Source organism: Trichosurus vulpecula, chromosome 3 (genome assembly GCF_011100635.1).
Source record: "Trichosurus vulpecula isolate mTriVul1 chromosome 3, mTriVul1.pri, whole genome shotgun sequence".
NCBI lineage: Eukaryota > Metazoa > Chordata > Mammalia > Diprotodontia > Phalangeridae > Trichosurus > Trichosurus vulpecula.
In genome coordinates, this window is record NC_050575.1 from 351,508,631 (window position 1) to 351,528,642 (window position 20,012).

At 37.7% G+C, this 20,012-nt stretch overlaps 1 protein-coding gene across 5 annotated transcripts in view; it reads right to left on the bottom strand.

Moving 5' to 3' along the window:
- Positions 1-367: 367 nt before the first annotated feature.
- Positions 368-20,012, bottom strand: part of EML4 (EMAP like 4) — a 174,087-nt gene continuing 154,442 nt past the window's right edge. For all 5 annotated transcript variants that reach the window (XM_036749103.1, XM_036749102.1, XM_036749100.1 and 2 more), the window contains 5 exons: positions 18,243-18,340; positions 12,165-12,252; positions 11,624-11,722; positions 3,976-4,106; positions 368-3,160 (listed from right to left, as the gene is read on the bottom strand). In XM_036749103.1, coding sequence (XP_036604998.1) covers positions 2,702-3,160; positions 3,976-4,106; positions 11,624-11,722; positions 12,165-12,252; positions 18,243-18,340 — 875 coding nt within the window. In that variant the 3' untranslated portion in view covers positions 368-2,701. The remainder of the gene's footprint in view (positions 3,161-3,975; positions 4,107-11,623; positions 11,723-12,164; positions 12,253-18,242; positions 18,341-20,012) is intronic.

Here is a 20,012-nt window from a genome sequence, read left to right on the forward strand (position 1 = left end):
TCATCTTCCATTTATACGGTATATACACACATATCTATGTGTAGTTTGTATACACAATTACTTATGTGTTCTCTCCCCTACCCATTACTGGGTGACCCTACTTGATAGTGTGTGTGTGTGTGTGTGTGTGTGTGTATTTGCAAAAAAATTTTTAGGGGCTTTTCTTTGTATCCTCAGGTGTTTAGTACAGTGTCTAGCTCCTAGTTAGTACTTAATAAATGCTTGTTGACTTTTTTTCCTCTGCAAAATGCCACTGTTCTTAGCAGCAGCAGTATTAGTTAGCTGCTTAAATTTTCTTTGGCATGACAGTTTCTAATATTAATATTTGAGGAAAAGTTAACATCCTTATGTAGTCAAAGGCAACACATTATTTTGATTATTTTATTTATCTTCAAAAATTTCTGCCATGAGACAGGAATGCATGATAGAAATGGCTCAAACATCTTCACATGAAACACTCTGATTCAGATTTCATTCACAAGTTTTCTAAAAAACATCTACAGTTTCATAATCCCACCCATTTTCATCATTATCACAGATTTCATTATCCATTAAACAGTAGTTGCCAGCAATTGAAAGTTGTAAGGCTTTCTGCATATTAGTAGTGTTTTCTGAACTACCACACAAGAATATCACAATTATAATTTTCATCATACATGGCAACCCCACAAGGTGACAGATGCTTCCAAATGCATCTCCATGTTTACCATGAGAGCTCTGCACCCCACAAGCTTTATGATATGCTTTTCCTTTTCTTAGTACTACTCACTCATCTTACAGTATGTTCCTTGTAGGGAATTATATCACATGCTGACCTGATAGCTTTTAATCATCATTACTAATTGGCAAATGTCTGAGTCCAATACTGGTGCTCTCTGATAACTATGTACAGAACATATTAGAAAACATATGGGTTGCTTGGACTCTGTATCTCTTCTTTTGAAGAGAACTACTTTGAGGTTTTCTTGAACAGATGTAAACAAAAGGAGATACACATATACACACACAAACATATGTATATCTGTTGATACAGAGTATTTCAATGTGTTTACCTACATACATATATAGATCTATGCAGATACACAGAATAAGTGCCTGTGTTCATACTCATACACACTGTCACATACAGCACATGTGTATGTGTTCATGTATTCATGTATGCATGTATGTTGTAAATGTCCTTTTGGAGGCCACTGGAGTTTTTATATTATCAAATGATGACTAAATACCTGATCTGCAGCATTACTCCTGAGAAGATACTAGAAGGGAATGACAGTTTTGATGCACTTTGGAATGGCACAATCACGTAAACGCTTGAACATTTAAGACTTCTTAACTCATCCAAAGTTTTTAAACATGATCCTACTGAAAAATATCTGAACAATGCAGCAAGTAAAAAACATCAACAAAGATTTTATATAATCAAAGTATAAACAAATACATAGGAAATGCATACTTGTCAATAAATTTTTTAAAAGTAGGAAACATATGTAGGGAAAACGTAGGTGTATGACAAAACTTAAAAAAAAAAACAACAAAAATTTTCAAATGCATAACAATAAATGCCGTGATATCCCATAAATGGCCAACAAGCTTATCACATCTCTGAACAGAGGAAATCACCATCTATGGCAAATCTGAAAATCTGTCCTACACCAAAATCATGACTGTTAATAAGGCCAGTAAAAAGAATTTTCAATTTACTGATGCTTAGTTTCACTCTAAGAAATTATAATTGTAAGAAAGAAAAAAAAAAGAATCCCAGGCACCAATTCCATAATTTAAAATTTACTGCATATTTTTTCCTAGCTAAGTTTAGCTAGGGAACTATCAGATTTTAGTTTTATAGGTAGGTACAAAGTCCTTCCCCTTCATATGAATGCTAACCTGGATAGTTTGGAAAACTGTTTAGGTCAATAGAAGAATCCATAGTTTTTGATGACCACAGAATTTGATCATCATGTAGATTAGCCTAATTTGTTAATTTTATTAGGCAATACTTTATATTTTAAGCAGATAGGTGCACAGGGAATGACATGTCTATTCCTTGCTATAACTTTCCTTAGAAAAAAACAGAATGCAAATATATCTGGAATCTATTGGTAGTGTAAGAAAAATTGCATATTTGTTAATCAAGAAGGCAGTGCTACTTGCACATGGCATTACTTTAATCGCCCCCAATTTCTAGTCCCCTTTTTCTTCCACATAATGGGACAGGGTTAGAGCAAAGGACAGCTCAATGAAGAGCTCACTTTCTGTTTTTTTCTTGCTACACTTGAAACAACAGCACATTATATATTTATGGATACATTTAACAGTGCTTTTGTTTTTTTCTGGAAGTTCCTGCAGAAAACATTTTCAGATAATAAGGTCATTTATTTCAGATCATAATAATTGCCATTCCACCCCCCCTCCCCCCCAGTATTTACATTGTGCCACTTCCACACATAGCAATCTCTGAAACAATGAATGTTTCAGTCTTTTCCTACTGCTAACTTTGGCCAGTTTTCAACAAACACCAAACTGAAGGTCAGCTCCATTTGGGAGATAAAAGGTAAGACTACTGAAGAAAGCAGACCACATGGAAACCAACATTTGGAGTGATGTAATTCTCCATTACTCCCCTTCCTGTTAGCTCAACTTTCTCCTTGTTGCAAAACATACCTCAGATGGGAAAAAGCAATCATCTGAAGCTGAAGTGTTAAGAAACTGGTGAATTCTGCTGGTCTTCAGGAATAGGTGACTCCCTTTGCTCTTCCCTGGTCTCATTGGAAGGCTCTTCATAACTAGGCTCCCCCAGGTATTCACTGCTCCCTTCACTCTGCCCCTCACTCTGTTCTTCGGCCTGTTCCAGGTCATTTTCAAGGGGTGTTGAAGAATCACTCATTCTTTCATTTTCAGCAGCATCACTGAAGGGCTGGGAGGAGGGAGGTGGGGTGGGAGTATTTGGTTGTAGGACATTTTCATTGGTAGAAATGGGTGCTTTGGTTATAGCAATATCTACTAGAGTCTCATTCTGAGGCAAAGATAATTTCTCCACAACTCTCCACTGAATGATACTCATGTCTTTTCCACCAGTTGAAATTAAGTGGCCGTCATTATGAGTAAAGCTGACGTTAGTAACATGGCTGCTGTGGCCACTGTACTTGTGACTTGGTGCCTATTTGAAATAAATAAGACAGAAAAATTAAACTAGTTTTTTTATATGCCTGCTTACTCTAACAATGATTAACTGGGTAGGATGAGAGAAAAGTTGGTGGGAATGATGGCAATGTCCATTATTTTAGTCCCAAAAGGAAAAAAATGCCCAAAGGACTGTCTTATCTGAAAAATAGATTACAGACACCCAAGGGCATTGTAATAATATTTATGATTATATATGACAAAGCATGATAGGCTCCTCATCTTTAAGAATTTTTCTGATGACTCTATGCTTAAGAATTCTGAGGTTTAAAATCACCAAAATAAATCAAGTCAAACCAAAAAAACCTACTTAAAACCCCTTGACTGCTAAGAGGCTTCTGCCAACACCTAAAATGAGGAAGTCCTAGCTGCTTCTTTTGCTGCCTACTCCCTGAGGAGAGGAAGGAAGAAGGAACAAGGGGCATCCTTCTGTGGCTGTCCAAGGGAAGAGCCAGGTAGAGCTGGTGTCTCTTTCAGTATCCTAGTAGGAATGTAGGACAATCAGGAACTAGTTCTCCAAGTGGCCTTGCCATCACTAGGAATGTACTCTTTATAAAACTGTAAGTAATATTTTATTTTTACCAATTACATGTAAAGACAATTTTCAACATTCATTTTTTATAAGATTCTGAGTTCCAAATTTTTTCCCTTCCTCCCTCCTCTTCACCCTCCCCAAGATGGCAAGCAATCTGATGTTACACATGTGTAATCATGTAAAACATACAGAAATGTACTTGAACGAGGAGCCCTGTTGCCTCCTCCAAGACCTGCTTACTTAGAAGCTGAACTTACCTTTGGCTTGGAACAGGGATACTGAAAAAGATGGACCTTGCAAAAGTCATCAGCAACTGCTATCACTTTTCGGTTATGGGATCTCACTAGAGCATTGATATCTGTTCCATCTGATCCTTCAGGCCAGACTCCTTACAACATGGAAACATGAATACAGAAATGTTAGTGTGAACAACACACTGTATTATTTTGTGGTACACTCTAAAGCTTCAAGATTCTGTGACTGTCATGCAATTACTGATACAGGCTATAGCACTCTACAACCTGGTAAGGTCTTTGGGAACTTTGTGGCTAAAATTTATCATGCTGTAGCCAACAGAATGAATTCTAAATGTATCTAAGCTGGTCCTCAGGTAATACTCTAAATCTTTCCAGCTCTGTAGGATCTGCTGGAACTTAGGCTCATTGGCATAGAATTAGAAAACTCAAGGTGACCTTCCTGCCACTATAAGACACTGGGATTTTAGTGGAGCATCATATAAATACAACGTATTTCTTATTTTGGCTTTGGATAAAAATGAGAATTAAACAAATGACTAAGTCTAAAAACCTAGCTGATAAGAAAATTCCTGAATATAGGTTGGCAGCCAAATATTAAATTATATAACACAATGTGGGGGGGAGGGGACTTACAAGGGAGTGTCAGCTAGCCAGTCTGCATATTTCTGGATTTGGAGCTAGAAGATAAAGGTTCAAATCACAGTTCTGCCACTTGTTAATCATGTGACTTTGGACAAGTCCCTGAATTCAAGACAATATTCATTTACTAATCATCTGCCATAGTACTGTAGGTATTGTGCTGTGTGATGGTGATATAAAGAGAAAAATGAAAACAATCGCTGCTCTCAAGAAATTTATATTCTCCTAGGACAAACAACATATACACAGGTAAGAAACAGGGAAATCTATACAAAATAAATACAAAGTAATTTCAGGGTTAGAGAAGAATTAACTGGGAGAATCAGGAAACGTCTTTTCTTATTTAGAAGGTAGAACTTGAGGGAGCCTTGAAGAGACCTAATGTTTCTAAACAGTGAAGGAGAGAAGTGACAGCATTACTAGGCATAAGGATTGGTTTGTGCAAAAACACAGAAGACAGAATGTTGTGAAGCAGGAACATCAAATAGGCCAGTATGGCCAGGACATAGAATGAATGAGAGGAGCAATATGTAATCAGCCTAGAATGAGGAGTTGAAGCCAGATTGTCAAAGGCTAAATAGAGGAGAATTGTACTTTGTTCTTGAACCAACAGAGAATCACCGAAGCTTTTTGGACAGGGTAACGCTATTTTAGCATTACTCATTTGACAGCTATGTGAAAAAATAAATCAGAGAAGCTGGATGTAAGGAGCTGATTAAGGAAGTTGTTTCAATAACGGCAGTAAGGGCCTGAATCAGGGTGGTGATCATGTGAGTGGATAAAAGCGTTGTGGAGGTGGAACTGGCAAAACTCAGCCGTTGATTAGACGTGGGGTGGTAGTGAGAATGAGGGTTCAGAATAACTGACTTGAAGAAAGGTGGCACCTTTAAAAACAGGGAAATTAAGATGGGGAAGGATGCTAAGTGTGGGATTTCTCTGGGTCACCCAGGTGTTGGGTCTATTTATTTATCTGGTAGGCAGTTGGAGATATGGGGCTAATACGTATACAGTTCTGGGAGTTATCTGCATAGAAATAAATAGCTGAAGCCCTGGGAACTGATGAGCTATGGGGTGGTAGTGAGAGAAGAGAGGGGTTTAAAGATATCTTATAAATCTGGCTAACTTGAAGAATGGTGGTACTCTTAAAGAAAAAGGGAAGTTAGGGGAAAAAACAGAAAAGGAAGGATCCAGGAGATTGAGCAATAGGGACAGAGAGGGAATGACTAAATGACTAGGTAAACTCCCAAAGCAGATAAGAGGAGGATTAAAGTTTTAGAACAGATACTGTAGGTAGAGTTTGGTAGTCACTTATGGAAGAATAAAATACTGATTTGCAGAAGTGAGGGCTCAGTCAATATCACAGAATCATAGCTCTAGAGCTGTGAGGTACCACAGAGGCCATCACATAGCATAAATTTGCAATATAATACAGTGTTATCCTCTAGGGGTGTTAACACAAAAAACAGGAGTAGATAGATGATGGGAATAATCCAGCATTGGTTTAAAATTTTTTTTTAAAAAAAGTATTAACATTTTAATTAATGTTTTAATATTTCAAAATAAATTTTAAAAATAAATGAGCTGAGATAAGGTAAGCATATAAGGGATTCAAGGAGAAAGAACAGTATAAAGGTAAACCAGTCAGCTGCAGGGTCAAGACGGAAGAAAGGGAGCAATGACAGCCTGGAAAAGCAGGCAGGTATGGGATAGCTGAAGGACAGCAAATATAGTTAGTTAGGCACAGGGAAAGATGGAAGGAAAAGGTGTTATATATAGTCAGATAGGAATTTCACTTATTGACTGTGGAGGTAGATCACACATAATTTTTTTTGTGTGTGAACACATGTGCTGGGTGATGAGATCAAGGGTTGGAAAATCCTGGGTGTGGTAGAGGTGGAATGAAGTTGCAGAGAGTGAGAAATGAGGAAGCTGATGAACTGAGAAGGAAATTTGAGGGCATAGCAGTATGTAAACTGAAGTGCCAAATCAGAAAGTTCAGGTAAAGGATAAAGGAGACTGGACAACAGGTACTGAATTCCTCAAAAAAGAATAACCTACAGGATCTGGATAGGGTGACACATGGGTAGAATACAAACTTGAGGTCATGGACTATCCTTTTTTTTTTTAAAAAAAAAATCATCATCTAGCACAACGCTTGGACTTTTTTGGGGGGTGAGGGGAGGAATTTAAACCTGTGATCTCACTGGTGCAGGGAATTCTAGAGAGAGAAATGCCCTCTACCAATGAAGATCAATAAATGTTCTACAGTTTATAGTCTTACAGAACTGCTCAATACATTGAGAAGTTATGATTTGTCTAGGGTTACATAACCACTGTGTACCAGAGAGGGGACTTCAACTTAGACCTTTTCGATCTCAATCTATGATGCCAAGTTGTCTTATTAAATTTTTCTTTGAAAAGTCTGAACTTAACAAAGACCAAATACATTGGACACACACACACACACACACACATACACAGAAAAAGAGGATTAAAAAATAAGTTTTTATTGATGTCTTTTACGTTGTCATAATTTTCCGCAGTATTCCTCTCTCCCAGAGAGCCATCCCATAAAAATAACTTTTTAAAGAAAAAAAGGGGAAAAATTAGCACAACTGGATCAATATATGTAAAAAGTCTGAAGATATGTACCATGTACACTTGTGGACCTCCCTTCTCTGTAGAGAGGTAAATGTCATCTCAATCTTTTCTTTGGAGCTGTGCTTATTTTTAAAATTTCACAACATTCACTTCTGATTTTTTGTGGTAGTTCTGTTTACACTGTTGTGGTTACTGCGTATATTGCTTTTCTTCATTCTGCCTTAGTTCATATAGCTTTTCCCATGCTTCTTTGTATTAATCACATTCATACTTTTTTATAGAACAGTAATATTCCGTTATGTTCATGTTTAGCCATTCCACAACTGAGGGACATCTATACCCTGTTTCTGATCCTTTGATGCACAAAAAGTGTAGTGATAAATATCATGGTATACGTGGGGACTTTTAGGACTCTCTGGGTCAAAGGATATGGGAGCATTTTAGTCACTGTTTACATTCCAACTGCTTTCCAAAATGCAATGATTCACAGTTCCACCAATGAAACTCTAGTGTGCTCTCTAGTGCCTTCCCAATCCCATGTCCAATTCTCATCTTTTGCTGTTTTTGCAAGTGACAAAGAGGATTTTTCATGAAAATGCAGGTCTCTATCATGTAGCATTTGTTTTTCTTTTAACGTATATAATAAATTCGATGTGTAACTTTCAAATCTGGTCTGTGATTCTTTTTGCCCTTCTGTTCTCTGTACTCAAAAATGCTTTACTGACCTGCTTTTCTTTCTTGACTTCCCTATCCCCTAATTCCTCTTTCCTTCTTTCTCTCCCACACTGGAAAAAAAAAAAGAAAAACAAAGCCCTTGAAACAAAAATGCTTAGTCAAGTAAAACAAGGTCCTACACTGGGCATGCCATTCAGCATTTTGAATCCATCACTTCTGTCAGGAGGTGGGAAGCATGCTTGATCAAGGTCTTCTGAGATCGTCAGCGCATCAATCAGAGTTCTTCAAAGTCTTTTAGAGTTGTTTGCCTTTACAATGTTGGTGTCATTGTCTAAATTATCCTCTTTGTCCTAATCGCTTTACTCTGCATCAGTTCATACAAGTTTTCCAAGGTTTCTCTGTAGCCTTCCCTTTCTTTTCTTATAGTCCAACATCATCCCATTACATTCATACAACATAATTTGCTCAGCCATTCCCAAACTGCCAGGTACCTCTCAGTTCCTAATTCTTAGATATACCCCAAAAAAGGGGCACCATTTTGTAGCTATGGGTCCATTTCTTCTTTTTCTGAAGTATGGATTTAGTAGTGCTATCTCTGAGTCAAAGGGTATGTACAGTTTAGTGACTTTTGGGGCATAGTTCTAAATTTGTTTCCAGATTGGCTGGGTCAATTCTTGCCTCTACCAACAATGCAATAATATGCCTGTTTTCCCATGCCAGGCTAAATCTTGATTGCAAATAAATAGTAGTATGAGAGGAAGAAATCTAATTATGAAAGATGGTTTGTTCACCATAGAACAGGAGTTCATAAGATATAATGGAAGGGGAAGGCAATGAAACCATTAGACAACCTCTAAAGTCTCTTCTTGTTTTACATCCCATGTTCCTAAATTTGGATGTCATCTAAGTTGAAAAAAAAAAACTACATGTAAAATCATAAACAGTAACCAGTAGGTGGTGCTAAGAAATTGCTTTTAGTTTCTCTGAAGTCCTGGTTAAAGAGAACACCTGAAATTTCTTAAATAAAGTATCAGCTCTATCAGCTCCTCCCACTTAAAATTTTCTTAAGTTCAGCTGTTGTATTCTATGACTTTGGAGCAGGCATTTCTAATGCCTCTAGGACAGTTGAGTGAGTAACAGATCAGTGAGGCCATGAAGAAGGTAGGATTTGAGTGCAAAAATATATTTCTCAACATCTTTCAATTTTTAATTCCTTTGAAGAGGTTTCTTGGTGCAAGATTTGCAGGCTTTTATGAAAAGAAATACCCATCTTCACCCCATTTTGGCTTTTCTCTCTGAGTACCAAAAGGAAGTGATGCCACACCGGCTTTACTATTGAGCAGAATGGAATGAATAAAAACCTGGAGAAGTGTGGAGGGCTGCCCAGAAGAGATCACATCAGATTCTGCACCGGCTGTGCCAGGCACCACAGCTGCAGCCAAGGCCAGTACTTTAGCCCTCCCTTCTTTTTCTTCAGAGTGGCTGTTGAGGGATCTCAATTGAGTTAGAAAATGTGACACCCTCCTTTCCCTTTTCTTTTCTGGGCTGGGAGGAGATATGGGGAAAGGGGAGTCAATCCTCCTGCAGAAAACTGTGAAGTTTGTTGTTTGAAAGCTCTTTATGGTTTGTTTGCATTTAATAGTTACTCTGCTGCTTCAATAAATCATCTGGCCATTAAGAAAAAAAGCAAATGAATGAAGTAATCTGTGAACTCAGGGAAACTTCAAATGCAGGAAATTGGGGCTCAGAGTAGAAATGAGAGGACTTCCTTTTTTTGAGCTCCTGGCACGCTTATCTTCCACCTTCAACTTGGCTGGCTCTCTAGCCCTAGGGGGTCTTGGTATTCTCACTGGTGAGAGTTTACCATATCTAGGCTGACCCAGATCTATCTACCTTGCTGCTACCTGGCCATCTTCATGCCAGGTCACTGAACAACTACTTTTTCCTGACCTTTCCATTTCTAGCACTTTGATATTTCGTTTGTGGCTGCCCTCCTTTGGATTTGTTCAGCATATTCCTGAAGCCTTTTCGTACTGCAAGACCACATCAGCCCTGGTACCTCCTCAGTACCTTCTGCCCCTCGGGCTTCTCCAGTTGGAGGGTGGAGTGGAGAGCTTCTTCTAGAACCTCCATCTGAGGAGGGCATGTAGGCCAGCCCTCTGTTTCTCACCTAGCTGCAGAACTTTGAACTTTTCCAGCTTGGCCCTGTGTTGGGTACCTCTCCTCCCCATCACTTTTTAGCTTCCTTTTGTATGTTGCCTTCCCCATTAGATTGTAAGGGCAGGGAATGTTTTCCTTTTTTGTACTTGTATCCCCAGGGCTCAGCACAGTGCCTGCTGCATAGTTGGTGCTAACAAATGTTTACTGACTAGCTCTGGGAATTTTAATCAAATCAACATTCCTATTCCTGGAAAGATTGCCCTATCATTCCACATATAACCCTTGTGATCTGTCTGACCAAAACAGCCCTCACTGGTCCTTATTCTCCTACAGGTGTTTTTCCTTCATTAGAATATAAGTTCCATTTGTATCCCAAATGCTTAGGACAGTGCCTGGTACAAAATCACTGCTTCATAAATGTCCATTCATTCATTCTTCCAAGGGTGAGGGAATAAAGTTATTAAAGTGTAGTGGGGTGCCATCTGGTGAGCAGGGAAGGAGACTGCAGTCTTGGGGAAAAGCCCTACATTCAGATGCAGCTCATACAGGGACTGTGGTCAAAAGGCAGTGTCATCTGGTGGCCAAAATATACTATACCACCTAGCTGTTCCATTCATTAATTCTGTGGCACCACACTGTTTGGCAGAATGAAGATGAATAACGTATGATAATGATGAAAAAAGTAGACTGGAGGAAAAAAAAGTAGTTTTGAAGGGCCTTAAATGCCAAACCAGGGAATTTATATTTGTTATTGGAGGTTAACAGAGAATCATAGGGAGTCTATAGTGTCATGAGGACATTGGAAGAGACAAGAAAAGGACTAGAAAAGACTTAGGAAATGCACACTGTTGTTTAATAAAATCAGAATTGCAGAATGTCACATTGGGAGGGGAATTAGATGCCAGCTTTATAATCCTGAACAATGGCCCTTGCAAAAACACAATGAACGAGTAGTCCTTGTTTATAGAACTCTAGTGACATAGGAGTCACCTACTACAGCTTTGGGTGGGAGAGTTGAAGGGAATGAGAACAGGTAACCAGGTGGTAGGGGAAAAGGAATGGGTTCAGAACCACTGGGATATGTAGGGTATGACCAAGTATGAGAATGTTCAACATTTATCTTTAAAGGATGAAATTATCATGATAACAAGGTCAAAAACTAATTACCGTGCTTTTGAGGGAAAGTGCTTCAGTAAGTATTTGGGTAACTTAAATCTTACATCATATCTGCTATATCATGCATTTGTACCAAGTTCCCAAATTCCTCATCTATTTTTTATTCTTGCCCAAGTATATTCTATGGACAATATCACTTCTTTTTCAGTCTTACACCTTATCTTTTTCCTTTCACATTTATTGGGGAAAACAATGTGCTACAATCCACAGGGAACAAATACACCATTCTTTTAATCCCATTTCATCTAGTTTCCATCAATTTCCGCTACTAACTTCTAGCAGTAATACTGACAGCATGAATGTACTCACGTATATTTTTCATTCTACAAGACTTAGCTAAGTGATCTTTTTTTTTCTTTTTTAAAGGCCTCATTACGTAAGGTAAAATGTTTCTTACCAAAGACTTGGAAGCCTAATACGCAAGTATAAGTTGTCCAGTCAATGTCTTTACAGTCAGAACGATTCCGGATTAGTTTGCAGCCACTTGGAATGTCCCCTTTAAATTGAGAAACAGGAAATCGTGATGGAAATTTGCTACCTGTACTGGTATTTATAATTCATACACTCAATGTTAAAATATATTTCGAAAGAAAAGCCAAGAAAGTGCAGGTTTTTACAGAATTGTCTGTTATTTCCTATTGATCATATTTTCTTTCTCTTTATTCCCACCACCCAAATGACAAACCTCCATCAATTATACTCTTGTCTGGCCCCAGAAGGAAATGTTAAAGCCATAAATGCTCTGGTTCAAAGGTGCAGAGGATGTATTAGTTTTTGGTGGTTAGCAAACATTTACTTCACAATTCTAATTTCATTTAATCTGCTAATTACCACCCCTAGAAGACAAATCCTATCCCATATTGTGCATGTATGTGTGTATATACACACACACACAAAGACACACACACATATGAAATATGAATTCCATTCATACTTACAGTATAGTATCTCATAGTCTCCTGAGTTGGACATTATATATTTGTTGTCTGGGGACCAGTCAAGGTGTGTAATATAGCTGGAATGTCCCTAAGGAATACAGAACAGTCAACAGAAAGCATTATTAACTTTGAATACTATTTTAAGTATTAATTCTTGACTATTCTCCTATAGTATCCTAGATGTTAGAATCTTTACTAAGATACAAAACTGCCAAAATGAAGTAGGCCTGAGATATTTTTCATATCTACCTAGCAACCTCCTCCAAAAGATTCAGAGCTCCAAAATAGTTTGGTGTACTGGGAGAAGTGGCTCCGGTAAGTAAAGAAACAGTCTATAATCTAATTAACTGGTCACAAAAGTGATTACAAAACCCAACAAATCTCTCACCAACTGCCAACCAGTTACCACACAAGAAGGCAGGCAGGAGAGCCAGGTAGCAGCAGGATGTTCTAGGCAAGTCAAAACTATTCCCACCATCATCACTGTATCTCCCTCCGCAGATCCTGACAGACAGCTCAGGACCCTGAACTCCAGAGTCTTGGGAGTAGCACTGTTCCCCAAACTGCCAGACCTGCTTCCAGCCCAGCACCAACAATCGTCACTGAGGGGAGAAGACACTGTGGAGAAGGGGCCATTTTCCTCAGCTTCACCAACAAGGGCTGTTACCAACAGGCAGCTAAGCACAGGAGCCTATGGGAGTTGCAGTACCTCCCTCTTTGGTTAGTCTGCAAATTCCTATTGCTGACCAACCAATTTATAATTTGACCCGATGGAGATCTTCCCCTTCTATCTGTTCTTTCGGGTATAAATCTTTACCTTCCTCTTCTGCCCTCTGTAAATCTCCACTATATAGGTTCTGCTGATATAACTAAGTTAGGGGTGGGGGCAGAATCTATATATTTCCAATAAAGATAAATCTTTCTTCCCAAAGCTCCTACAACAACAATGGCTACTTTCCATTTTTGTCATCTCTGTCAATCTGAATGGTATCAGGTAGAATCTCGGTTGTTTTTAATCTTATTAGAGATCTGGAGCATTTTCCCCACATAGTCGACAACGATTTACAATTCTTTTTTTGAAAGTTGCCTGTTTATATCCTTTGGGGAGCATGATCTATTCTTGATGAACCATGCTGGCTTTTTGTGATCATGACTTCCTTTTTAATAAGTTCACTAACAAGCTCCTTAATACCTTATATTTTCCTTCATTTTAAATTGAATTTTCCAAGAAATTGAGCTTACTGGCCTATAGTTTGAAGCCTCTTCCTCCCACTATTTTTGGGGTAGGGAGGGAGAAAATCAGGACATTCGACCTTCTTCAGTTCTGCAGTACAGATAATTATTTTTATAAAATCCTGAATACACCCTACCAAAAAAGAACATTTTCATATATGTATGAACAGAACATAAAAAAAGATCAAAATGTTAACAAAGCAGGGCACAAAAAAATACTGACCGTGAATATATCTGATATGGTTTACACATGGGTATATTTTTATATATACACATACATACATACATACATATGCACACAAACATATTTCACTACTTTCAAAGTTGTCCAGGGGCAGCTAGGTGGCACAGCGGATAGAGCAACAGACCTAGAGTCAGGAATATCTGAGTTCAAATATGGCCTCTGACACTCACTAGCTGTTATGACCCTCAACAAGTCACTTAACCTCAGTTTCCTCATCTGTAAAACAAGGATAATAATAGTGCCTACCTCCCAGGGTTGTTGTAAGACTCAAATGAGATAGTAATTGCAAAGCACTTGGCATACAGTAAACAGTAAAAAGCAAAAAACCCTTCCAAAAATAAGCATAATCAAGCAAAACCAATCTACAAGGTAGCTACATCCTAAAATATCTGTCTCTCTCTTCTGCTTGACTGTATTACCTTTCTGCCAGGAGGTGGGTAACACGCTTCACCACAGGACCTCTGAAGTTATAGTCACTTATTGCTATGATCAGAATGCTCAAATCTTTCAGGCATTTTTTTTTTTTACCATGTTGTTACTATAGAGTGCCTAGAGGCAAATAAGCTATAAGAAGGCTGTAAAGCTAGGAAAGGTCCAGGTTACGAAAAGCTTTGAAAGCTACAGATTTTATATTTAATTCTGAAGGTAACAGGAAGCCATTGGAGTTTAGGAAAATCACTTTGACAGGTGAGTGGAGGATGTGCTGGTGTGCAGAGACATTTATGGCAGAGAGAAAAGCCAACAGGCTACTGCAGCAGTCCAGGTGTGAGTTGACGAGGGCCTGCACCAGGGTAGAGAGGAGGGCTCAAATATGACAGATGTTACAAAGGTATAATTGGCAGGTCTTCATATTCACATACCAAAATTTGTTGAGCAGATGACCAACTGATAGGGCTCCTCTTTAATTTCTAGTTTAAAAAAATTGTTTCTCCCCCTTTTAATATCTCTGTGAAAGTGAAGTTTGTTTTGCTTTCAACTATTCCCATCTTTGTATTATCATTTCTCTTAAAATCTCTACCCTGTTTGGTCTCTTTCCCTGTTGAACTTAATACATTTCAATACCTAACTTTGTGTGTGTGTGCGCGTGCGTGCGGCTATCTGTGTTCAACCATCCTTTGTTTAATTCAGTTTACAATGAGGTTCACCTAATGCTTAATCCCCCCAGCCTTCCTTCATGTTTGTACACTCTTATTTTAGTGCACCACAGTTGGGATAAATAATAAGTTTACCCTCTTTTTTTCCCTACACTATACCTGCTATTGCTCCTCTTTCTTTCCATGAACCATCAGAACAGAACCAATTCATTCTAGGTCTTTGGTTTGTCTTATTTAACTCCCTCAATTCCCTTTGAAGACATTAAGGTTCTGAAGGGACACTTGTTTCTTCTTCCTCTATCAGAATGTTAGCATTTCATTATCAAATAACTCCTAAATGACTAAACAAATTTATCTTTCTACGTTTTTCTTAACTCTTCTGTTTGCACATTTCAAAATTTCTACTCCTCTCTGGTCTCTCTCTCTTTTAAATTAGGAATGCTTCCAAGTTCTCTATCCACTTAAGATCCACTTTCCCCTGTAGGATTATATTCAGGCTTTGCAGGGTGAGTTATTCTTGGTTGTAAGCTTATTATCTTTTGCCTTCTGAAATACTGTATTATAAGATCTTCTCTCATGAAAAGTAGAAGCAGCCAAGTGGTTCCTTGGTATTTGAATTCTTTCTTTCTGGTTGATTATGGTAGTTTATCTTTGACCTGGAAGCTCTGGATTATGGCATTCCTGGGATTTTTCTAAGTTTCTTTCAAGAGCTGATCAGTGGATTCTTTCTATTTTCACTTGGCTTCTTGATTCAATAGTTTTGTCTGGTTTTCATTAATGAGTCCTTAAAACAATGTTCTCTAGGCTTTTTAAAATCATGGTTTTCAGGGAGTCTGATAATTCTCAAATTATTTCTCCTTGACCTGTTTTCCAGGTTATTTGTTTTTGATACAGACTTATTACATTTTTTTTCTTTCTCTCTAATCTTTTGATTTGGTTATTGTCTCATTGAGTCATTAATTTTTATTTCCTAATTTTCACAAGTGTCTTCAATGGATAAGGTTTACTACTTTCTGTTCTAAGCTACTTATTCTTTCTCCAATCCTTTCCTCTAATCCTTTATCTAGATCCTTTATTTAAAAATTTCCTTGCTTCATCTCTTTCAAGTGTCCATGTGGTCTTTGGAGAAAAATCTATTCCTCCCCACCCCACTTTGAGTCCCTGGCTTGCAACTGCTGTAGAGATACTCCTTTCTAGGCAGAATTTTTTTTTTTGTATTTCTGGATCTATAATAATTCTTTGCAGTGGTTGCTATCTTTGATTTACTCATCTCTCTAGTCTCAGATCCGGAATTGGAGCTTTGTATGCCAAGGCTAGGCTCTGTTCCCTTTAGAACTTATCGAGAGGGTGTTCAGGTCTTCCTGAGAAGCATAAGAAAAGCAAACTTAGAATACAACTTGTACACTAACTACAACACAGTAACAGCAAAGTACTATAACAACTGCATAAATGAAGATCCCAAATCATCCGGAAAAGTTTAAATCATATTTGCCAGACTGTTTACTTACAAAGGAAGTATAGAATACAAGTATTTCTAGTAAAATGGTCCCTGGGGGTTGATATGAAAGGTCTGAAACAAAGGGTAAATGGTAAATCTCTAAAGTTAGAGACTACACTATTATTATTCCAAGTAGTGGAATGGCAAATGGATGAGGACAAACTAGGATTTCTGAGTGTTATATGAATGGAAAGAAAAGGAGCAGATGACTCCCAAGTTCTGAGTCTTGAGTAGCTGTAATGTATCAAAAGAAATAGTGAAGTTGAGAGGAGAGATGAGTTTTTATTTATTTTTCTGGGAGGTGGGGTGGGGTGATGGTTAGGTGTGAAAGGGAAAAGAGGAGAAGTGGTAGGAGATAAAGAATTCTGTTTTGGACATTGTGAGTGTGCAGTGTTGGAAAAACATCTAGGTAGAAAAATGTGTTAGGCACTGAAAATTTTGAATGAGAGCTCAGAGAGAGAATAACTGAAATTAGGGGAGCATGTAAGACAGCCTAGAAAAAAACACAGAAAAGAGAAAGGAGCTTAGGACAAAGGTTTGGGGGATACTGATAATTAATGGGTAAGAAATAGAAGATTTAGTGAAGAATATAAAAAATGAATAGCCAGAGAGGTAGGAAGATAATCATGAGAGAAGTTTCATGGAAACCAAGTGAAGAGAGAGAGCATACAGAAGGAGTTAGAGGTTATACGGCGGTTAAATGATGTGGAAAGATCCAGAAGAATGCAGCCTGTAAAAAGGCAGAGGTGACCTTGGTTTCTCCAAGGCCTTTTTAGAGGAATAATGGCAATTTCATAGATAGCTATGACCTCAATGACAATTTTTTCACTATTTTTGAATCCATGATCTATTAAGTCAATAAAGATTTTCTAAATTGCTGTTGAATTAATAAAAAAACAAACAAACACAATTGCTGCTTAAATCCTAAATTACATTTCCATTTCTATTTGCAGATTTTGTCCAAAAGTTTGGAGATGGTATGGTTTTCGAAAATGGGCATTAATATGTGAGCATACAGCAGGTCTTTTAGACTTATGTCCAAGTTTACAAATAGAATTCTGCATGAGTCATGATACCTAAGGACAAATACCACAAAGAGTTCCATTCAAGTTTATTTTATCCCTATTCCTTAAAAAATGGAAATTTGAATATTTACTTTAAAAACTGTCAAATTTTTTTTGATAGAAACTGTTATAGGATTCAACACCTTAAACTACAGACCATGAACTCATTTTTACCTGCCCCTCAAAGCCAAAATATTTTTAAAAATATATTGATAACATTAGCTTATATGAGAACCTGATCAAGTTTGAAATTCATTTAAATCTTAAGTGCTGACTTTATCTGAGGTATTGTGGGAGGTGCCAGGGATTCAAAGGCAAAGACAAGCTACTCCCTGCCCTTACGGAGCTTACATTCTCTTAGGGGAATACAACAGCTACATACATAAATACAAGGAAACAGTACTGCTTCTTAATAGGATAATTCTGACACAAGTTATGTGGATGTTAGGGAAGGGATATGACACTGGCATTTTTTTTCTTCCTTTTTTCCATTTTATTACTCTGAACATTAAAAACACAATCTACAATTTATAATTTCCATATACATTGTGGAATAGGTGATTGCATATGAAATTGTGAATCTCTATGAAACTGGCACTATAGCATGAAAACAATTAAGAGCCATTCCCTACTCTATAGTCTCATGTCAAAGAGACCTACAGGAATATTCACAGCTAAAAGCACAAATGTTAAAATCTCATATGTATATGCATAATAAATTTCCTTTTTAAAGTAAACACGGATATAGATATATAACTCTAAGGCAATTTAAGAATTTATCAATATGGACTGATAGCTAAAGCTGTACTAAGTATTCAACAATAATTATCTTTAAAAGCTGTATTAACAAAAACACCTACATTTTTTTAGTAAAATTTAAACACTTGTATCAATGTATATGGACTACCTTCACATTTTAAAAAATTCATATATTATGCAACTTACAGTGCATTTTCCGTATCTGCTATATTTTCTTCCACTTTCTGAGACTACATAGAGGTAAATAAAGTTGTCATGGGATCCTACAGCAAGGAAGGTGCCATCTACAATGAAAGGTGAAAAGATTTTCACAAAGTAAATATACTGCCAATTTCATTTACTCCTTACTTCAATGATCTTATGTATAATGATATGTTTTCAATTCAACAAACATTTAAGTGTTTCCACGGGGGTAATACCTGAGAGTCTCTCCCCTCCTCACTTCTGCCTCTTGCAATCTCAGTTTTTTTTTTTTTTTGAGACTTCGCTTCTGCTGCACAAGCCTTTTCTGGTCTCTCCTAGCTGTAGTTACCTTGGATCTGCTTTCTATTTGTTTGGATAGGGATATATTTGTATCCATACACCTCTATTAGAATATAAATTCCTTCAGAGCAAGCACTGTTTCACTTCTCTCTTTGTATGTTCAGTGCCAGGCACTTGGCAGGAGTTTCATGAGTGTTTGATTCAAAATAAAAAAAACAGTCCCTGCTCTTAAAGAACTTACAGTCTATTAATAAGGATGAGATGCTCTCAAATAACAATAATACAAGTTAGAAAATAATTAAATATTAACCATTAGAACAGATTAAATTGAATGGCCTGAGATTCTAAGGAGGGATCATTTCTTGCTGGAGTACCATAAAGGTGGTAGTGGTAGAGCTTGGTTCTGAAGGAGGAAAATTAGTTAAATAGGTGAAGATACAGGGTGACTTTTTTCCAGGCATGAAAGACGGTGAGTGCAGAGGCACTGAAGAAAGAGAACAAAAGGAGAAATCAGGGAACAATGAGTAGTCCAGTGTGTCTGGATTGAATGCAACAAGAGGACCACCAAAAAATAATGCTGAAAAGGCTGGTCAGAGCTGGACTGTGAATGGCTCTGAATGCCAGGGTAAAGAGTTTAAATTTTATTCAATGGGCAATGAGGAATTATTCAGCATTTGTGAACAGAGGAGTGACAGAGACCTATGTATGAGGAATATTATTCCCACAGTGGTGGGGGACTGGGTATAGGAAACTATTATCACCTAGGGGATAAGGGACAAAGTTCTACTCTAGGATCCTAGCAGTGTGAATGGAAAGGAGAAAAAAGAAGTAAGAGAGATTTAAAAGGCAAAAACAGGAACTGGCAACTGATGATCTGGGGGGCAGGCAGAGGGACAGATGAGTATTAAAAGATAAAGAAGGGTTCAAGAATGACTTAGAGAAATAGGAAAGTCAATGGGAAGAACTGATTTTCTAGAGACAATTTCTGTTTTGAATTCAAGTAGAGATGTCCAGAAGGCATTTTGAAAGGTAGAAATGCAGCTTGGGGACAGGCAGAGTCTAGAGATAAGGAATTAAGAGTCATTCAGAAAAAGGTAATAAAAGTGATGAAAGCCACAGGAGTAGATGTTGTCCAAGAGATAGGGTATATACAGAGAGAACTGGGACTGGCCTTGGAAGAATTTGTTGTAGTTGGTCAGTTCTTTTTCAGTTGTGTCTGACTCTTTGTGACTCCATTTGGGGTTTTCTTGGCAAAGATACTGGAGTGTTTTGCCATTTCCTTTTTCAGCTGATTTTACAGATGAGAAACTGAGGCAAATAGGGTTAGGTGACTTTCTCAGGGTCACACAGCTAGGAAGTGTCTGAGGCCAGATTTGAATTCAAAAGATGAGTCTCTCTGACTTCAGGCCACCTAACTGCCCTTTGAAAGACTAAGGGACTGAAAAGGAAAGGGGAAACCAGCAGAGAGGAGAA